Source organism: Hetaerina americana, unplaced genomic scaffold, assembly GCF_022747635.1.
Source record: "Hetaerina americana unplaced genomic scaffold, ioHetAmer1.1.p SCAF_27, whole genome shotgun sequence".
In the NCBI taxonomy this organism is placed as follows: domain Eukaryota; kingdom Metazoa; phylum Arthropoda; class Insecta; order Odonata; family Calopterygidae; genus Hetaerina; species Hetaerina americana.
This window is the reverse complement of record NW_027286841.1, coordinates 2,182,282-2,198,984: the sequence shown is the minus strand read 5'-3', so window position 1 is coordinate 2,198,984 and position 16,703 is coordinate 2,182,282. Positions and strand designations below refer to the sequence as shown.

At 43.1% G+C, this 16,703-nt stretch overlaps 1 protein-coding gene across 1 annotated transcript in view; it reads right to left on the bottom strand.

Moving 5' to 3' along the window:
- Nucleotides 1-16,703, bottom strand: part of Ack (activated Cdc42 kinase) — a 95,169-nt gene that overhangs the window by 25,806 nt on the left and 52,660 nt on the right. The window contains exons 7-8 of the mRNA XM_071586911.1: nt 2,012-2,150; nt 453-616 (exon numbers count right to left, since the gene is read on the bottom strand). Coding sequence (XP_071443012.1) covers nt 453-616; nt 2,012-2,150 — 303 coding nt within the window. The remainder of the gene's footprint in view (nt 1-452; nt 617-2,011; nt 2,151-16,703) is intronic.

Below are 16,703 nucleotides of genomic sequence, written 5' to 3'. Positions count from 1 at the left end.
ATTCGATGAGACATTGGCGACAGCTGTATCCAGCAAATGAAACGGAGTACGTACTTAGGGAATGAATGAGAGTAGGTTAGAGCTGTGAATGAAATTTCAGAAGAGAGAAGAACAATAATCATCAAAAAATATAAGCGAAGAAGTCACCAATCATGATGTTACTCTTTGATATTTGGGATGAATCATGTAGGCATGATCAATATCACACAGATTTCCAATGTTTAGAAGCCTATAAACATAAACAGAGGAAAATAGGGAGTGGGCCCACAGCACCTCACTTAGGATGTGCATTAACATGCTTCTTGTTCTTTCAAAATTTTTAATTCAATCTTCCTTACGCCTCTTCGTTTACGCATTTCAATGTACAAACGAGAACAGCACAGCCAATTTGACATGCTTATTAAGTACTATTTTCTGGCTGGCCACTTCAACTTTGGGTGAACAAAGCTCACCTGAAGCATCAGCTGATAGGTGTGCGTCGGGCAGGCCTCCGGTGCGGCCAGCCTTTCCCCTTCTCGGTCTATCTTGCGCAGGATGTGCGTGCCAGTCAAGCCAACCCATGGCTCCTCACCAAACGTCAACATCTCCCACAGGGTCACCCCAAACATCCACACGTCTGCAGCAATGAAGAACAATTCAAGGGAAATTTACATTATTTTTACTCAGCTCCAAAAACAATATTTATCAAACACTACAAAGAAATATGAAGGCACAAAGATATAAGTTTCAATGTTTCACTCATCCACGTAAATTGATGTATCAGGATTCAAACACTTTATTGGTAAGTTTTTATTTTTCAAATACTGGAAAAAATATGAAGATACAATGATATACGTTCCATTAGTTCCACCAATTCTTATTGGCCCCTCATATCCTCACACCACATCGACCTTAAGCTTCAAAAGTTTGAGCATTTGTCACAGAGCATAATCTGTGGAAGTCAAAGCTGCATTCAAAATGGAAGGAGAAGCTACACAAATTCAAGGATGCCAAAGGCTCTCCCTTACTCTTGTGGGGAAGGCATCAAGTTGCCTTTGCTCTCAGGACACCCACTTAAACTTCTTCCTTTTTAGCTCACCATTACTTCGGGATCAAGAAAAGAGATTTTCATTCTCCAGTTCTCAATTCCACCACAAATTGGAGGAATGTAGAATTGAAAATCAGAATTGAAACATCCTTTATAAATGAATTCACTTCAAAAGTTAATCTACAAGGTGAGGCATTAAAGAAGTATTCATTACTATCTTGAAACAAGAGAAGATATAGAAAAATGCTTCTGACAAAGTTGATCCGAAGAGGAATAAATCCTTTTGGCAAAGGATTTCAGCATTCAAGGAAGTTAAAACAGTAGAGCCTCATTAGTGCTTATGGATTCCAGTTGGAACCACTTGGGAGTGTCTTATTACAGGATTTTAGCAAATTGCTCAGGAACACTTATTCTTTCAAGATCCAACGGCAGAGTGTAGAAATACAGTATCTGATTACAACGGTAGTTAAAAAATTTGTTGTCAGAGGTGAAACCTTATGGAATTCACACAACATATTGAAATGAAAAAATTAACTTAGTAAAAGCAACAGTAAAGTAGGTCGAATTACCAAGTTACTTTTTTCATTTCTATACAATAATAGTTATTTCACAAAATTTTAACAATTAGAATGTATCGCAAATGACAATAAATGCAAAGCCCTTTCAGCACAATTCTTTCTTAACCAAAAATATTTTGATTCCACCTTCATTCACTCCACGGAAATTCATTTCCATCTTATAAGATCTGGTTTCAGTTTTCATGGCTGGAATTTCTCCATGGCGATAAAAAAAAAATGTTTGCAAATGCAAGTTTGATAATACCACTTTTATCATTCTACATTGATATGATATTTGTTCAAGACAGAAAATTCCACAACTGGATCATTACAAACAAAACTGGATTCAAATTCTGAAAATCAACTTCAGGATAACAATGTACCCTGAAGTGAAAATGGAGTGAAATGCACTCGGGAGTGAGCTCACCTGAAGCATGACTAAACTGCCGACTCTTCAGGCTCTCGGGAGCACACCAAGGGAAAGGCACTTTCTTGTGCTCCGTCATCACATAGCAATCTTCTTGCTGGGGGAGAGCTCGCATCAGTCCAAAATCACCAATCTTTATCTGGAAGTGAGGAGAGGAAGAGAATCAAGTAAAATGCTATACGTGACCACCAAACAGACATATATTTGACAACATAAACACCACCCAAGGTCAGATCTATAAACGGCAAGCTCAGTATGATAGGAACACTTGGAGGAGTGATCCTGATCAATTCGTCCTCCTTTGATGCACGGGTAAAGAGATCTACATCTACTTAATACCCCACAAGCTGCCATTGGGGCAAATGGCAGGGGGTAATAGGTCACCACCCGTAAAAGAAAATTTATCCACAAGCAAACCAACAACTTCATGCAAATCTACATCCACTGAGGCATATTAGTGTACATTAATCTCTCAAAAAATGTTTATTCCAATGATGGAATACTCGCTGCAATAACTTGATTGCCTGGTATTGAATACCGAGCATGTGCTGTAAAACTTTCCCTGGTATCAAGTTATGATGCTTAACAGAAAAGGATAAGTTCATCCTTTTCTATATATTTTAACAGCTCACATTCAAACGGATTAGCTGCAACCACTCATACAGCATACAGGACGATGTAATATACAATTTTCATTATCTTGAACATCCCAAAAAAATGTTGCCTTCCTTCACAAAATATTTTATATTCATATGATTCCATTTGATGTACATGATATGGATCTCATCAATAAAAAATCTCTATGTACACCGCTTGGAAAATGAGTTGGTATCAAGATTCTTGATGCTTGGCAATCAGCCTCAAAAGCCAGTCATGCCCTAAAAATTCTGTCCCTTAAACATGGACAACCATGGGAGGTTCCAGAAGCCCTCCCTTCAAATGACCTCTGTAGCAGGGAGTGTGTGCTTAATTACTTCATGGCATAAGTTTATGTTTCACAGGCATCCTGGTGTATGAACACAATTAATAGTATACTTCCCTGTGGCTCGTTTTAGGCAACAGTAAGATGGTTACCCAATGCAATCCCTTCTAAAGGGACCCTACATTAATCAGATTAGTGAAAGTGCACTTGGGATGTTGTTTACCATTGGTTTTACATGTGGCATGATGGCGAAAATGCCCCAAGACTGAATGGCAGAGTGTCATTAGAAGAGAGACGATTCAATGCAAGACTGAAATTATTAAATAAATTCAGATCCGCATGTTTCAGCACCGAGGTCTCGCAGATTATTCGTACTCCTACATACATTGGTCGCTTGGATCATGCATATAAAATTCGGGAAATAGATGCCAGGACTAGCCGACTCAAGGACTCCTTCTTCCCACGGACAATACGGGATAGCAACTGTAGGATTATAGATAGTAAAAATTCCACTTGCCACCCTCAGTGTCTAAAAAATAATTAGTTCTACTTAAATGCATGCTCCTCCACTAACCTTATGTGTTTTGTTATAATAACCCATTCTTTCCGCATGATATCATTCGTGTTCTGTTCATCTGTTTTTAAGTTTCCCTTTCAGTCCCTCTTCCCTCCCGGCGGGGGGAAATTCCTGCTACCTGCAACGTTGGGTCGAATTCCCTTCCTTTTACTGTCTCTTTGGGGGGTTGAGTGTTTTGTGGTGCATTTTCATGTGGTAGTGATGTTTCACATTCTTGCTTGTTGTGTCCTGGCTTGCGTGTTTTAGGATGGCTTTCGTGCTGTATCCTGGGGTGCAGTTTTTTGTTGTTTGGCGGTGTATGTGTTTGCATGAGTATTGGATGGAGGGAGTTTTGCATGAGTGTGTGCGCTGCTGGGGTGTAATTTTCCGTGTTGTTTTTTGCATGTGGTATTTTTCGTTTTTACGGTTGGTGACCTAACACCCCCCGCCACACGCCCTTGCGGCGGCTTGCGGGGTATTATGTAGATGTAGATGTAGATGTAGATGTCATAGCCATTCATAGGAAATGCTGCACATACCCTACCTTTAAAAAACCATAAATACAGTAATCGACCCGAAGGTCGGTTTGGTAGATAATGGTAGAGTTCACCCAGTATTAAGCCCGACGGCATGTGAAATTCACACATCAGGGGTAGGGATGCCAGTGCCTTTCCTTGTGCCGTTTATAGTTTCCCAGGAAGATCTGGTAACCGAAAAATCACATGATCAATTGGGTGAAGCTGAAGGTGCCGAGAGAGCCTTGCCCGGGAATCGAACCCAGGCCCGACGGTCAGTAGTCCAACGCTCTAAAACTGGACTACCAATACCCACCTTATCTTTAATTACTTCTATATTTCAATGAAAAGTCTTCTCCTTCTTTGCCTTCACAGTTGGTCTTTCTACATTTTCGATTTTGGCTATCACTCTTAGAGGCCATAATGTTAGTATGGAACGCACCATGGAAAGTTTTTCCTGGAGTGACTGTATGTCGTAGCGCGCTCACACCACGCAGGCTCGCTGGTGGAGGTCTGACCTTCAACACGCTACAAGCGCCAATCGCCTGCGAGCGAGTCCGTGGAAGCACTAAATTCAGCCAACAATTAAACAGAGGTACTGGGGAAATCGGGTACCGAGACGTTGGGCATGATTCGCCAAGTGTTCAAGGTCGAAAGAATGTAACAAACTGCAGTTTTTAAGTGGTACAAGGTCTTCAAAGATAGTCGAGAGATTGTGGAGGACGAACCCTCCGCTGGATGGCCGTCGATGTCAAGAAATGACGACAACGTGCGCATGAAGTGTAGTATTCAGACCGCCGGTATAAGTGTGCGCATGGTCGCAGATCGTATTCCCATTGATAAGATGACAGTGCACACCATTATCACCGAAAATTTGGCGATGCGAAAGATCTGCGCCAAACTCGTCCCGAAGGTCTTACGGAGGGACGACCAAGAACAAAGTCGAGAGTGTCTGCTTGCGAAGACCTTCCGCCTCGACTTCGCGACGATTCCCCAACACCCTTACACTCCCGACTTGGTAACAACAAGCTATTTCCAATTCCCAAGAGTGAATTCTTCCCACCCTCTAAGGGCACCAGCCGTGAGACCTTAAGTGCCGTCACAGAAGCTGGCATGCATACCCTTAAGGACCTTCCGGAATCCGCCTACTAATGCGCCTTCGAGTTACGGAAAAGCCGTTTGCAAAAGTGCGTCGGCGCTCAAGGGATGTACTTCGAAGACTTTTGAGGCATTGTATCACTATCTGAAATAAATCTATTTTTCCGAAACTTTTCCCAATACTTTTTATACCCAAACCATGTAGCTCTCACTCATCCTAAAAAAAGCCTGGTAGGGAATTACCAAATCGTATAACACACTGCCAACTTTTGAAGAAAAGAAATGAAATTAATTCAAGACCCATTTCTCCAGGTGTTTTGAATGCGATTGATATATTCACACCTTTTCTGCAACGAAGCGGCCACCATGGGTGTTGGCGGATAATTCCTCCCTCCCGCCAACCCCCTACCGAGCGCTCGCAAACCCTAAGCGCTTGTCGCCGCATTCCCGAGGCGGAGGGTCTTGCGAAATGGAAATAGCGAGCGAACGAGCGCCTCCTGTCCGTCCCTTCTTCATTGCACACGCCACGGCCGAGCTGTTGCCTCCCTCCTCTGACCAATGATGGGGCGGGGGGGGGGGATGGGATGTCACCTCTCGATGACGCGTGCGGTGGTGGCGATTCCTCGGATCGGGCGCGGCCGGCCGGGGGGCAGTCCCTCCCAGACACGCAGTTCGAGCCGGGAAACGCCGACGGTTTGCACACCCGTCTCTCTCCACCATTACGCATCGCGGGGACTTCCCCACGTTTCCCTCGCCTAAATTCTTTCCTCAGTTAGTCATACCTCTCGCATGGCACCCACGTCTTGCTCTCTCGCTACCTAATCGGTCATTCTCTTTTCTGCGTGGTTCATTCAATAATTCCTAAAAATTTCCAGGAGATGGCGCTCGTAGTATCAGATTAAGGTTTCCTTAGAGTAAGCTTCATTTCTCAATTGAATGCTGTCAACTATATCCATTGCGCGGTTTCGTTTTCATAGTCGATTGAAGCAACAAACTTACTTTTATTTATTTAGAAATAGAAAAAAAATTAGTTTCACGCGGTGGTTAAACACTTCTCTTTAAAAGGCTTTACGCAGAAAGAGATCAAAGCCGAGTTGGATGATGAAGTTCATGGCACATCTGCCCCTCCTGTGATTTTGTAACTGTTTACAGTTGGGTGAAATCAATGAGAAAATAATTAATTGGATTAGAGACTTCTTGTCAAACCGCTAACAAATAGTAGTCATAGACGGGTTGTGCTCAACCGATAGATATGTAAATTCGGGCGTCCCCCAGGGAAGTGTAATAGGGCCTCTTCTGTTCTTAATATACATAAATGACTTAAGCACACACGTAAGGAGCAACCTGAGGTTATTTGCTGACGACACGGTGGTATACAGGGATATAAGGAGCCAACTAGATCGCGAGCTACTCTCTAGAGACTTGGACAATATCTCGGAATGGTGCAATAAATGGGTATTAACACTTAATATAGATAAATACGCAGTTTTGAAAATTTGGAACAAAGGAAGAGAGGAACAGGATATAAACTACGAAATAGAGGGTTCAGTACTGACTACGGCCAATCAAGTTAAATATTTGGGGGTTGCTCTAACACCACGCCTTTCACCACGCCTTTCATGGGGAGCACATATCAGGACAATATGCGGATCAGCTTAAAAGCGGGTGGCGGGGAAATGTAATGAAAAAGTTAAAGAGAGATGTTATTTTCCTCTAGTTAGACCTCATTTGGAATATGCCGCAAGTACTTGGGATCCTTGGGAGAAAATTTGGCAAAAAGAATTAGATCAAGTGCAGAGAAAATCCGCTAGATTCGTTAAAAATTGTTATGATAAAAACACAAGTGTGACAGGTCTCTTAGGGGAATTAGGCTGGGAACCACTTGAAGTGCGGAGAGAACAAGCGAGGCTTAGACTTTTAGAAAGGTTCAGAACAAACGAGTTTAACTATGACACCGAAGGAATTATAATTACTCTACACTACTTAGGTAGATCAGACCACAGAGATAAAATAAGGGAGATAGATTCCAGTACAGATAGATACAAATACTCATTCTTTCCCCGAACAATCAGAAATCATAATAGTAAGAAACTGAAGTCACTCTAGAAATATTAAAAAACTGCATTTACAAGTCGGAACAAAATTAAACGCTGCAAAGCTGTTAGATATACTTTCAGGTGCATGTGTATGTTAGTTGGTAGCTTGAGTGTTTGCATGTGTGTGGGGTGTAAGTGCTCTTGCATGAATGTATGCCATGTTTTTTGTGGATGCATGAATTTGTGGTTTTTGCATGCGGTTTTTTTTCTTTTCTAAATTACGGGTGGTGCCCTAACACCCCCCGCCACACGCCCTTGCGGGGTATTAAGGAGATGTAGATGTAAAAAAGAGGTAAAGCGTGGCCGTATAACTGACAAATCGTTCGGGATGTTCAGTGGAAGTGACTTCGTCCGAGACAACTGACAAAAGATGCAATATAGTCTTAAGTGATCGACGAATCAAAGTTCGTCAAATGGTTTATGGCACGAGCATATCACGAGGCAGGACAATGTTTTCAATGTTGCACGACAAATTGGGAGTGAAAACATCTCGGCAAAATGGGCGCCGCCGCGTTTGCTCTCAGAGGAGAATACGTAAATGCAATCGTGTGTGGTCGTCGATTCGGGGGCTGGTTTGGCCCTTTTGCATCGCAATTTCGACGATTTTCTGCGTCGATACATATTGCTCGTGGAATCATCTACAACGATTACTTTCAAAAAAGACAAATTTTTATGCTTAATAAAAAATATGCGTCGTTACTGCACCGGTTGAGCGAATAAATCGAGAACAAAGTCGTCACTTGGCAAAGAAAAAAATTCTCCTCCATTAAGGGAATGCCCATTTGGCTTGAACGCAGGTACACAAGGAACAATTTAGCCAGATTTGTAAAACGTTGTTATGACAAACTTAGCAGCTTGCCCAAAATATTAGAGCATCTAGGTTAGGAATCACTCACGGAGTAAAGGTTAAATTACAGATTAAATCTTCAAAAATAAATTGAAGGGATGTCTCTTCAGCGATCATGTTGAAAATATATTAGCCCCATCGTACTACGGTAGGAGAGATCATGTCAATGAAATTAGAGAGATTAAGCGTAGAGCAGATAAATTTTAGATTTCATTTGACCTAAGCACGATAAGGGGTCAGAATAACATTGTCCGACTGCGGTAGGGTTATATTTGAGGCAAAATTAGTCTGGGTGTGTATTCACCCCCTGCCACACACCCAAGCGGTGGCTAGCAGCGTACATACATATCTATCTACCCATCTATATGGTGCACACCCGGGCAGTTTCCATAGCGAAAATTATGGAATTAATATTAGAATTATTACAACATCAACCGTGCTCACAAAATTTGCCCTCCCAGCGACTTTTTTTAATTTCCCAACTAGAAATAATGGCTCGGTTCCCGAGGAACGACGAGGTCATCGCCATCAAAATTCCTATTTTGAAAATCTTCCTATATCCTATCTTTTGGACGGCTTAAAAAATAACTAAAAAATGCTGGGAAGAGGGTATTGAGTTAAAAGAATATTTTATTGATTGAAAAAAAATCTACCGCAAATAATAGTGTTTCCTATGTTTTCCTAAGGACTTACTGACATCGCACTCCACTTCTCAACATCCCCTCCGCACAACTCTTCCGCCTTCTTCCAATCTCACCCAGCAACTTTCTTCCTCCTCCCACCACTTTCGAACGTCGGCCTCCTCCTCTGCCCAACCCCTTCCCCGTGCCACCGTAACCCAAATCCCTTCTACAGAAGCCTTGCTTGCCTCCGAGACTAGGGCCGCATGTTCATTAAAAGCACTAGTAGACAAAACCTTTCATTTTTCCCCTTAACTTCGGTGATTCTGTCTGGATTTCATCTGTCCCTGCGGCATTGAATGATTTCATTACCCTGGACCCAAAGAAACCCTGATTAACGGGCAATTACTTCCAGGAACAAACTTCTTTCCTGCAAAGGTGAACTGAGATTTCCGTTTCCTTTCCACTTTCCCGAAACTTTTCAGGTTCCCTCGTTCATTTTCCTTTCTCAACTGGAAGATTTGTTAAAATTTCCCCGCTGTTACCTCCCAGAATTCTGTTCCGAAAGACTCCGTTACCTCTCTCCCAAATTCGTTCCGACTTTTCCAGTTCCCCGAGGAGTTAGTCCATGTCATCAACACACAGTTCCTCCTCCTCCACGCGTGTTTCCTCGGGCCTATTGGCTGTTGGTACATGGGACTTCACAGCAGCGCTGCAGAGGGGGCCATCGTATTTGTCAATATGAACACTGCCCAAGCAAGTACCACAATCTGCGCATCCTGCAAGCCGCCGCTAAGGTGCGTGGCAGGGGGTGAACACACACCAGACTAATTTTGACCCGAATATCCCTGCCGCGGTCGGACAATGTTATTCTCATCCCTTATTGTTTGTGGAGAAAATGACATTTTAAATCTATCCGTTCTACATTTAATCTCTCTAATTTTATTGACATGATCTCTCCTACCGTAGTACCATTTGGGTAATAATACACTTTCAACATCATTGCTAAAGAGACATCCTTCCAATTTATGCAAGAGATTCAATCTGTAATTTAACCTTCGCTCCAGAGAGTGATTCCTACCCTAGCTGCTTTAATATTTTGGATCCACAACTATATTTATCACAACAACGTTTTACAATTCTAGCTTTTCTACGCTGCACGCGATCCGATACGGCAATCAATCCAACTTCATGTAGATCCCAAATACTAGCAGAATATGCTACATGAGCCATAACCAGCAAAAGATAACATTTCTCTTTGATCTTTTCATTACATTTATCCAGTACTCTTCTAATACATCCTATTTTTTTAGTTTGCCCACATAGTCCCTGTATTTGTTTCACCCAGGAGAGGTCGTGAGTGAGGGTAACGCCTTTAAGTATATTTAATTGAGTATACACATCCCATTTCGGTGTTCCCGATGCAATAGGCATTCGGGTGGGAATTCCTCTTTTTCCAAAAATTATTCACTTCACAATTTTTTAATTTTCATTCTGTTTTCAAAGTGTCACACCCGCTTTATTTATAATCAAAGTTAACTGATAAATCTGCTGTTTCCTTAGGATTACGGATGTTTCTGCAACAACCACTGCATCGTCCACCAGTAAACGTATCTTACTAGTGACTAGTGAGTCATTGTCGTTTATGTGTATTTATGACGTGCCGCGGAAGAACAGCGCTTTGACATTCATCGGGAATACTTAGTAATAATGGTGAAGAGGACGGACGCTACATTAACAAATAATGATCCATTGATTTTGGTTCCGAGGGCACCCTTTGCGACCTGCGGTCGTACGGCGAGTGGTCCAACTGTCTCAAAGCGCGCTTTTTACATCTAGTGAACACTGAGCTTGGGATGAAAGAAAGAGAACTTGGATCTGGAGTTAAAGCGATGCATTTACAAATAAATTAGTTTTCTCGGAGTAAACTACGACTTTTTCTCCCAGCTGCCAGACTGTTTCCGGTTCCTCCTGAATTCCTGGTAACTAGACGCCCTGTCTAGACCTAGGCCTGGCAACACCATTGGCGCCCCTTGGCGGATAACAGGTTTTATCCTGGTTTGGGGCGGGATACGCCGCTGCCTCGAATTCCCATTGGCACACCCGCAGCTAGGCACTCAAGCTGTGCCATTTTCTGGCCCCCGGAGCTTTGCGAAAGGCCGAATGCGACACGGGAGGGAAACGAACCGGGGCCTCGAAATCCCCTGCTGGGAGGAATGCAGTACGGGGCTCTCGCTTAACACGTTGGCCTCGGCTACTGGTCACAACTTAAGAGTAGATGAGCAGGGCCCACATTAACAGTCTCCTTCCAGCTCCGACGGCTCCTAAGGGGTCTCCGAAATCAAATGTTCCAGTACAACTTTCGACCTAGGATAGACACTTCCAGGAGAAATAATCCATAGCGTAGATATAGCACAGAAATATTACAAGGGGACATTTTGAAGCAGCAAATATAAGCTCCCAGAGCTCATAAGAATACTGTAAGTATGGGCCTAAGTCGAAGTATACAAGTATACAGGGCGGTGCTAGTAGTAGTTAACAGGGAGGCGACAGACAGCTGAGGTGAGCATCAGCGTCATTAGGTATATAGATGAGCATGTATTCGGCAGGGATAGGATAAACAGTGAGTGGGGAGAAACCCGGCGTCGGCATTAGTCTATCTACTCTCAATGAAAGGCGCCAAGAGGTCCATAATTTATCGTTCCATCCGACGGACGGCCTACTTCGCTCAAGGTACTCTCCACATGGCACCCAAGTAGGGATCAGGATACCCATGAAGTCTTTCCACCTCCGGGAATCGAACCGGGAACCTAGGGGTCCGCATTGATACCCAGTTGAGAACAGGAAGTGTGAGATCTATGATTATGATGATGATGATAACTGGTCGACACACACCATGAAGGGGATCGCTGTGGAAATCAACGCAAACGGGCAATGCGTATCTCACTCAAGCTTCAGCGAAACAATATCCCAGAACATCACACTTCAAACGGGGAAGTCACAGAATACGTGGTCTGACCAATAAATGCGCGAACTGGTGCAATCTGGCGGCCATGACGTGGACTATAGCCCCACCCACTATCGGCGGTCGTTGCCAGTTCGCGTATTTATTGAACAGTCCTCATTTCCGAGGAGTGATGGCACACGTCGGACGTATCGATCGATATTGACGGTAAACCCATTTCGTTAAACTGGCCGATGTTGCATGCGGATTGCAATATCGCATGTGCAGAAGCCGAGTCTAACAAGCACTCCACGAGTGATAGGAAAGATTTTTATATCGGAATGCCGCAATAAATCAGACGCAACCCCTCTAAGAGACTTCATAACGTACAGATGAACATCAAAATGATCATTACGTGGCGTCGGTTTCGGATGTCATTTTATCGACTCTTTATTTCATTACATAACATTTTTAGCCTCAACATTGTAAGATCGCAACAAAATATTATGACAGACGTTCAAAAGAAAACTAATTTAAGGACAACGACTTAATCAGCAAAATTTGGACTCGTTCATTAGACCACGCTTAATATAGGTACAAGGCCGCAGGTTTCCCAAATCTGCAAGGGAATTTCATTTGACGGTCAAGGGCATCGCAAATAACCTCATAAAGACTTGTCGCATGTTGAAAACTAATGCACACATGCTTGTAGACCACAAACAAAATGACCTTCAGAAGCACTCCTGGTGGCATGTGGAAGCAACATTCCCCAACAACACGCATACGCAGGTTTGAGGTCGTTGCATTTCATCCAGTGTATTTTGAGAAGCGGAAGTATGGAAGCGTGTTCTAGTGATATATGTCAACGCGAGTTAAACAGCGTGCTGTTATCGGAAGTTTTGCCTTCACCTTATCGTCCGATGTTTGATGATTATCCTTGAGGTCTCTCTCGTGTTGAGGAAAAAAATAAAAATCGCGCGGCGCAATATCGGGGGAATATGGAAGGTTTTGTTTGTTCTCGTCCGTGAGTACCTATCGTCCACAGATTTAACAGTATCCCAATCGTTCAACAATGAAGCCGACACGTTCCTCGGAGATATTTCAATATGGTTTGCGATACGCTTTCGAGTGATTCCCCGGTCATTTCGTACCAAATCTTCGACATGATACGTCGGTCGTGTTTATTTGTGCATATTTATTATTGATGAATACGTATATTCATTGCATGCATTTATCACGTATACATCAGTTTCTTCAGATTATCCAGAAACAACAACATCGAAATTGAATTACGGATATTTTCAAGTTGCACTAGTTGTAAGCTTTCAAAGTATCATCAATGCTGAACCCTATTTTCAAAATTTCGACAATCGAATCATTGCACCAAAAATAATTTATGATTAAGAGGAAATGGCTGGGTATGAACCAAATATGAACCGTAACCGGCGAAAACACACGTGGGCAGCATCGAAAATTAAATGCTAAATGTGCGCTTTACCAAAACATCAAATTTCAAAATATATTGCTCACTACATTTTCCGGATTTTTACATGCATGCATGTAATTCACCTCGAAGGAGGTATTCCTCACAACGCATCTTTCCCTTCGGTAATGACAGCAAAAGAAAGTAATAAATATGGAACGGTACCATTACATTCAATTACAATACGAGATTTTTCACAAAATTTCAGACGCTCGAGAACGAAAAAAGCAAATTATTCGTTAAATTTGAAGCCAAGACCGATCGAAGGACAGACGCGAAGTTAAGTAGTTTAATCAGAAGTCTCATTTAGGGCAAAGAGTGAAAACATGGCTACGGACGTTAAACCTAGAAAAAAAGAAGGATTACTATAGCTAATAACCGCTTCCCAGATGACACACCAATTAATTCAGGGGGGGCGCAATAGGCGACGAGTCATCCAAATGCTAACATCTGACCTCACACCATTTCCGCTCAATCGAAGGATAAGTAACGAAACAGGAGATAATGATTTCCGGGGGTGGATTGGTTTCGTTGCCTAAAGAAGATAATAATACGGAAAAAAACCTTTGGAGAATCACTTAACGATGCGAGACGCCCATTTAAACATACCTAATGTCATACCATAGGACGTCATATGCTTAGTTACGATAAGATAATTGTGATAGAAAGTATTGATAGACATTTCCCAGTCATGATTCAGTTTCGTTCCTAAACTGAAAGAAATACATTTGAGAAGGCGATTAGATTAGAAAGAGAATGCTGTACACAAAAGATCGGCGACAAGTTAACAAGGCGGGCGTTAAAAAAGAAATAAAGTCAACTTCCTCCGTTGCGATGTCAACGGATATGAGAGGGCGACACGAGCTGCGCGTTCTCCGTCACCGAAAATTTGCGAGCACATCGAAGTACGGAGCATTCATTCACCCGTTTCCTTATTCCTTCCATACTACACACAGACATCCTTCCATGCTTAACGTATCCTAAACATCCATGCAAATGATCGCCGACCGACGAACAGTCATTCCATAAGCAATCTCTCAAGCTGATGTCAATAAAATTTAACGGGTAAAAATGGATGTTTTCGACACGAGAGCTTTTGAAGACATTATTTTAAACTCCACACCAGTTGTTTATTAGACAATATAGATGTTACCAGGAGGAGTAAACAACGATGACCTACATGAAGACATCACCGTGCCAAGGATAATGCCACGGATTTTTGACCTCCCAACCACGGACAGTGCCACGCGATTTAGTCGCGTCACCCTGACTGGTGGGAGTTGATAAATCACAACGAGAATAGAAACCTCGGTCTTTGGCATACGATAATAGTGGGACGTTTCCTTCCAACATTCTCTAGGCAATAAATATTTCGGCACGCCATTTACACAGAAATTATAGCAGGGATTTCCCATTAGTCCGCGAATAAATCAACTGCAATATAACTTGATGGCAATGAAGCCGTTAAAATGTTTGGGGCGAGAGACGGTCGAGGGAGTTCCACAGCACGGGCAGCAAACAGGAGCCCATTCACTGAAAATGGACTGTACGTGTTGACGAGAGACGGTCGTGGGAGTTCCACAGGGCAGCAAACAGGAGCCCATTCACTGCAAATGGACCGTACGTGTTGACGGACCGATTGGCTGATGTGGGAGGGTTTGAACGTCGATATCGTTCACTCGAGGGGCGAGGGGGGCATACTTAAGGGCTAAGGGCCTCCGCTCTGAAGAGATATTGCACTCGGATGACCACCACCGTAAATAATCCCGAGGGTCAATTTGCTGCTAAAGGCGCGCTACTTCTGATTTAACTAAGATCGCCATTTTCTCGCGTGTCCATAATAGTGGCGCAAATCTATATATTCCAATGCGTCACTTCCGATACATATTGGCGGCACGCTCTCGTCGTGGTGTTGATGAGGAAATGTTTTTACGTCGACGGGTATCGTTATTGAATTAGGGATGCGTCAGAGCTTGAACGCCAATCCGTGAATACCGTGAACACGCCAACTAGGAGCGTACAAGTCGGATACTTGTACATACATTCACGCTTTTGAAAAACGAGCGAAGCTATGGACAACTTGTGTACGTTTTCGGGACGCGTCCTTAGAAGAGAATCGATCCAAATTCGTAGGAGGCTAACAACGCCCACTTAAGCTGATTAGGGTTATTCCTGATCCATCCATCATCCATCCTGGATTTACAAGTGGAGACTCTAAAGCATTTAAAGCCTACTACTATTAACCATCATGAAACATGATATGATGATAAAAAAAACAGTCCGAACATCCCACCACAAGTTGTTTACTCATTCCGCGTAAGTTTTCAAGTGCCACTCCGACGCTGTTTTGATCGCATTGGTGATTTCAGCTTCACGACACATTGCATGAATGTTATCTTTTGCCGCCGCCTTGGATCTCGCCTCCATCGGCGAAAGGGGACCGCCGAAGGCCAAACGCACGCATGCCTTCTGGGCGCGCAACCGAAGAGCGAGCGACCGGTCACGACTGCATCGGAGGAATGCCAACACCGGCCGAGGATACACCTCACTCTTCAGGGAGGGGAAGACTGAAAAGCCTCGGACACGAACGCTCAGGCCAAATACTCCGGTTTGATTGCCCAGGCCAAGTTTGCACGGATGGTCTGTCGGTGAGGGCAGTCGCGTCCACCTGCTCCGACGCAGACGGTTTAGCTCAGTAGGCTTCAAGATGAAGAAACGTGACAACGTTTAAGTGAGTTCGCATACAAAACAGTCGTTTGTTAAGTTTTCTAACTTTATCAGAAGAGGGTATTGAAAAATAATTCAAGACGGGAGAGCCGAATAACAATTGACGACTACAAAACGAAATTTTTACTCACATGAATGCACTGGAAAACTTCGAATTGGAAAAAAACGGAAGTTACAATTTCATGAGGGGTACTTAAAACTCGCGTAGTTTGTGGCGTCGTTGATAACGAATCTAGATGAAATGTCATGAACTCTAGACAATATGCACCTGAATTCCTGTCACTATCCCACCCTAAACGCAATTTATGAACTATTTACCGTTGAAAGAAAATTCAATTTTACAAAACTGAAACAACAAAATTATGAGAAATCCCAAACCATAAATGAGGACGGGTAGAGCAAGACTCGGGTCGGATGGACACACGTAACTCCACTCGCAACCCGTATGATTGTCAGCCCTTGCGGGCGCACATTAAACCGTACCGGTGGGCGATACCCACCTTTACCGGTCATTTTACATAAATAAAACCCTTGGCATTGCAAAAACCTGACAATAGTATGCGTGTATGTTTGTGGGAAACGAGAAACTTAATACTAAGTGTAACAGGACTGTTACACCCTAACAAAATACAATCTAAGGTGAACGAGCCGACAGGAAACGGCTCGTGAATAAGACTAAACTAAAAACTAGGCGGGGGAGAATACATGTCGGGGAAACATCGATGGAATTAACACACTGAAGTATGTATTGTATTTGTACTTATAGTGTTCTTCAAGCCACCGGTAGGGTGTGGCAGAGGGTGAACACACACCACACTGATTTTGACCCGAACGTGACCCTACCGCGGTCGGACAATTTTATCCCTTATCATTCGTGGAAAAAA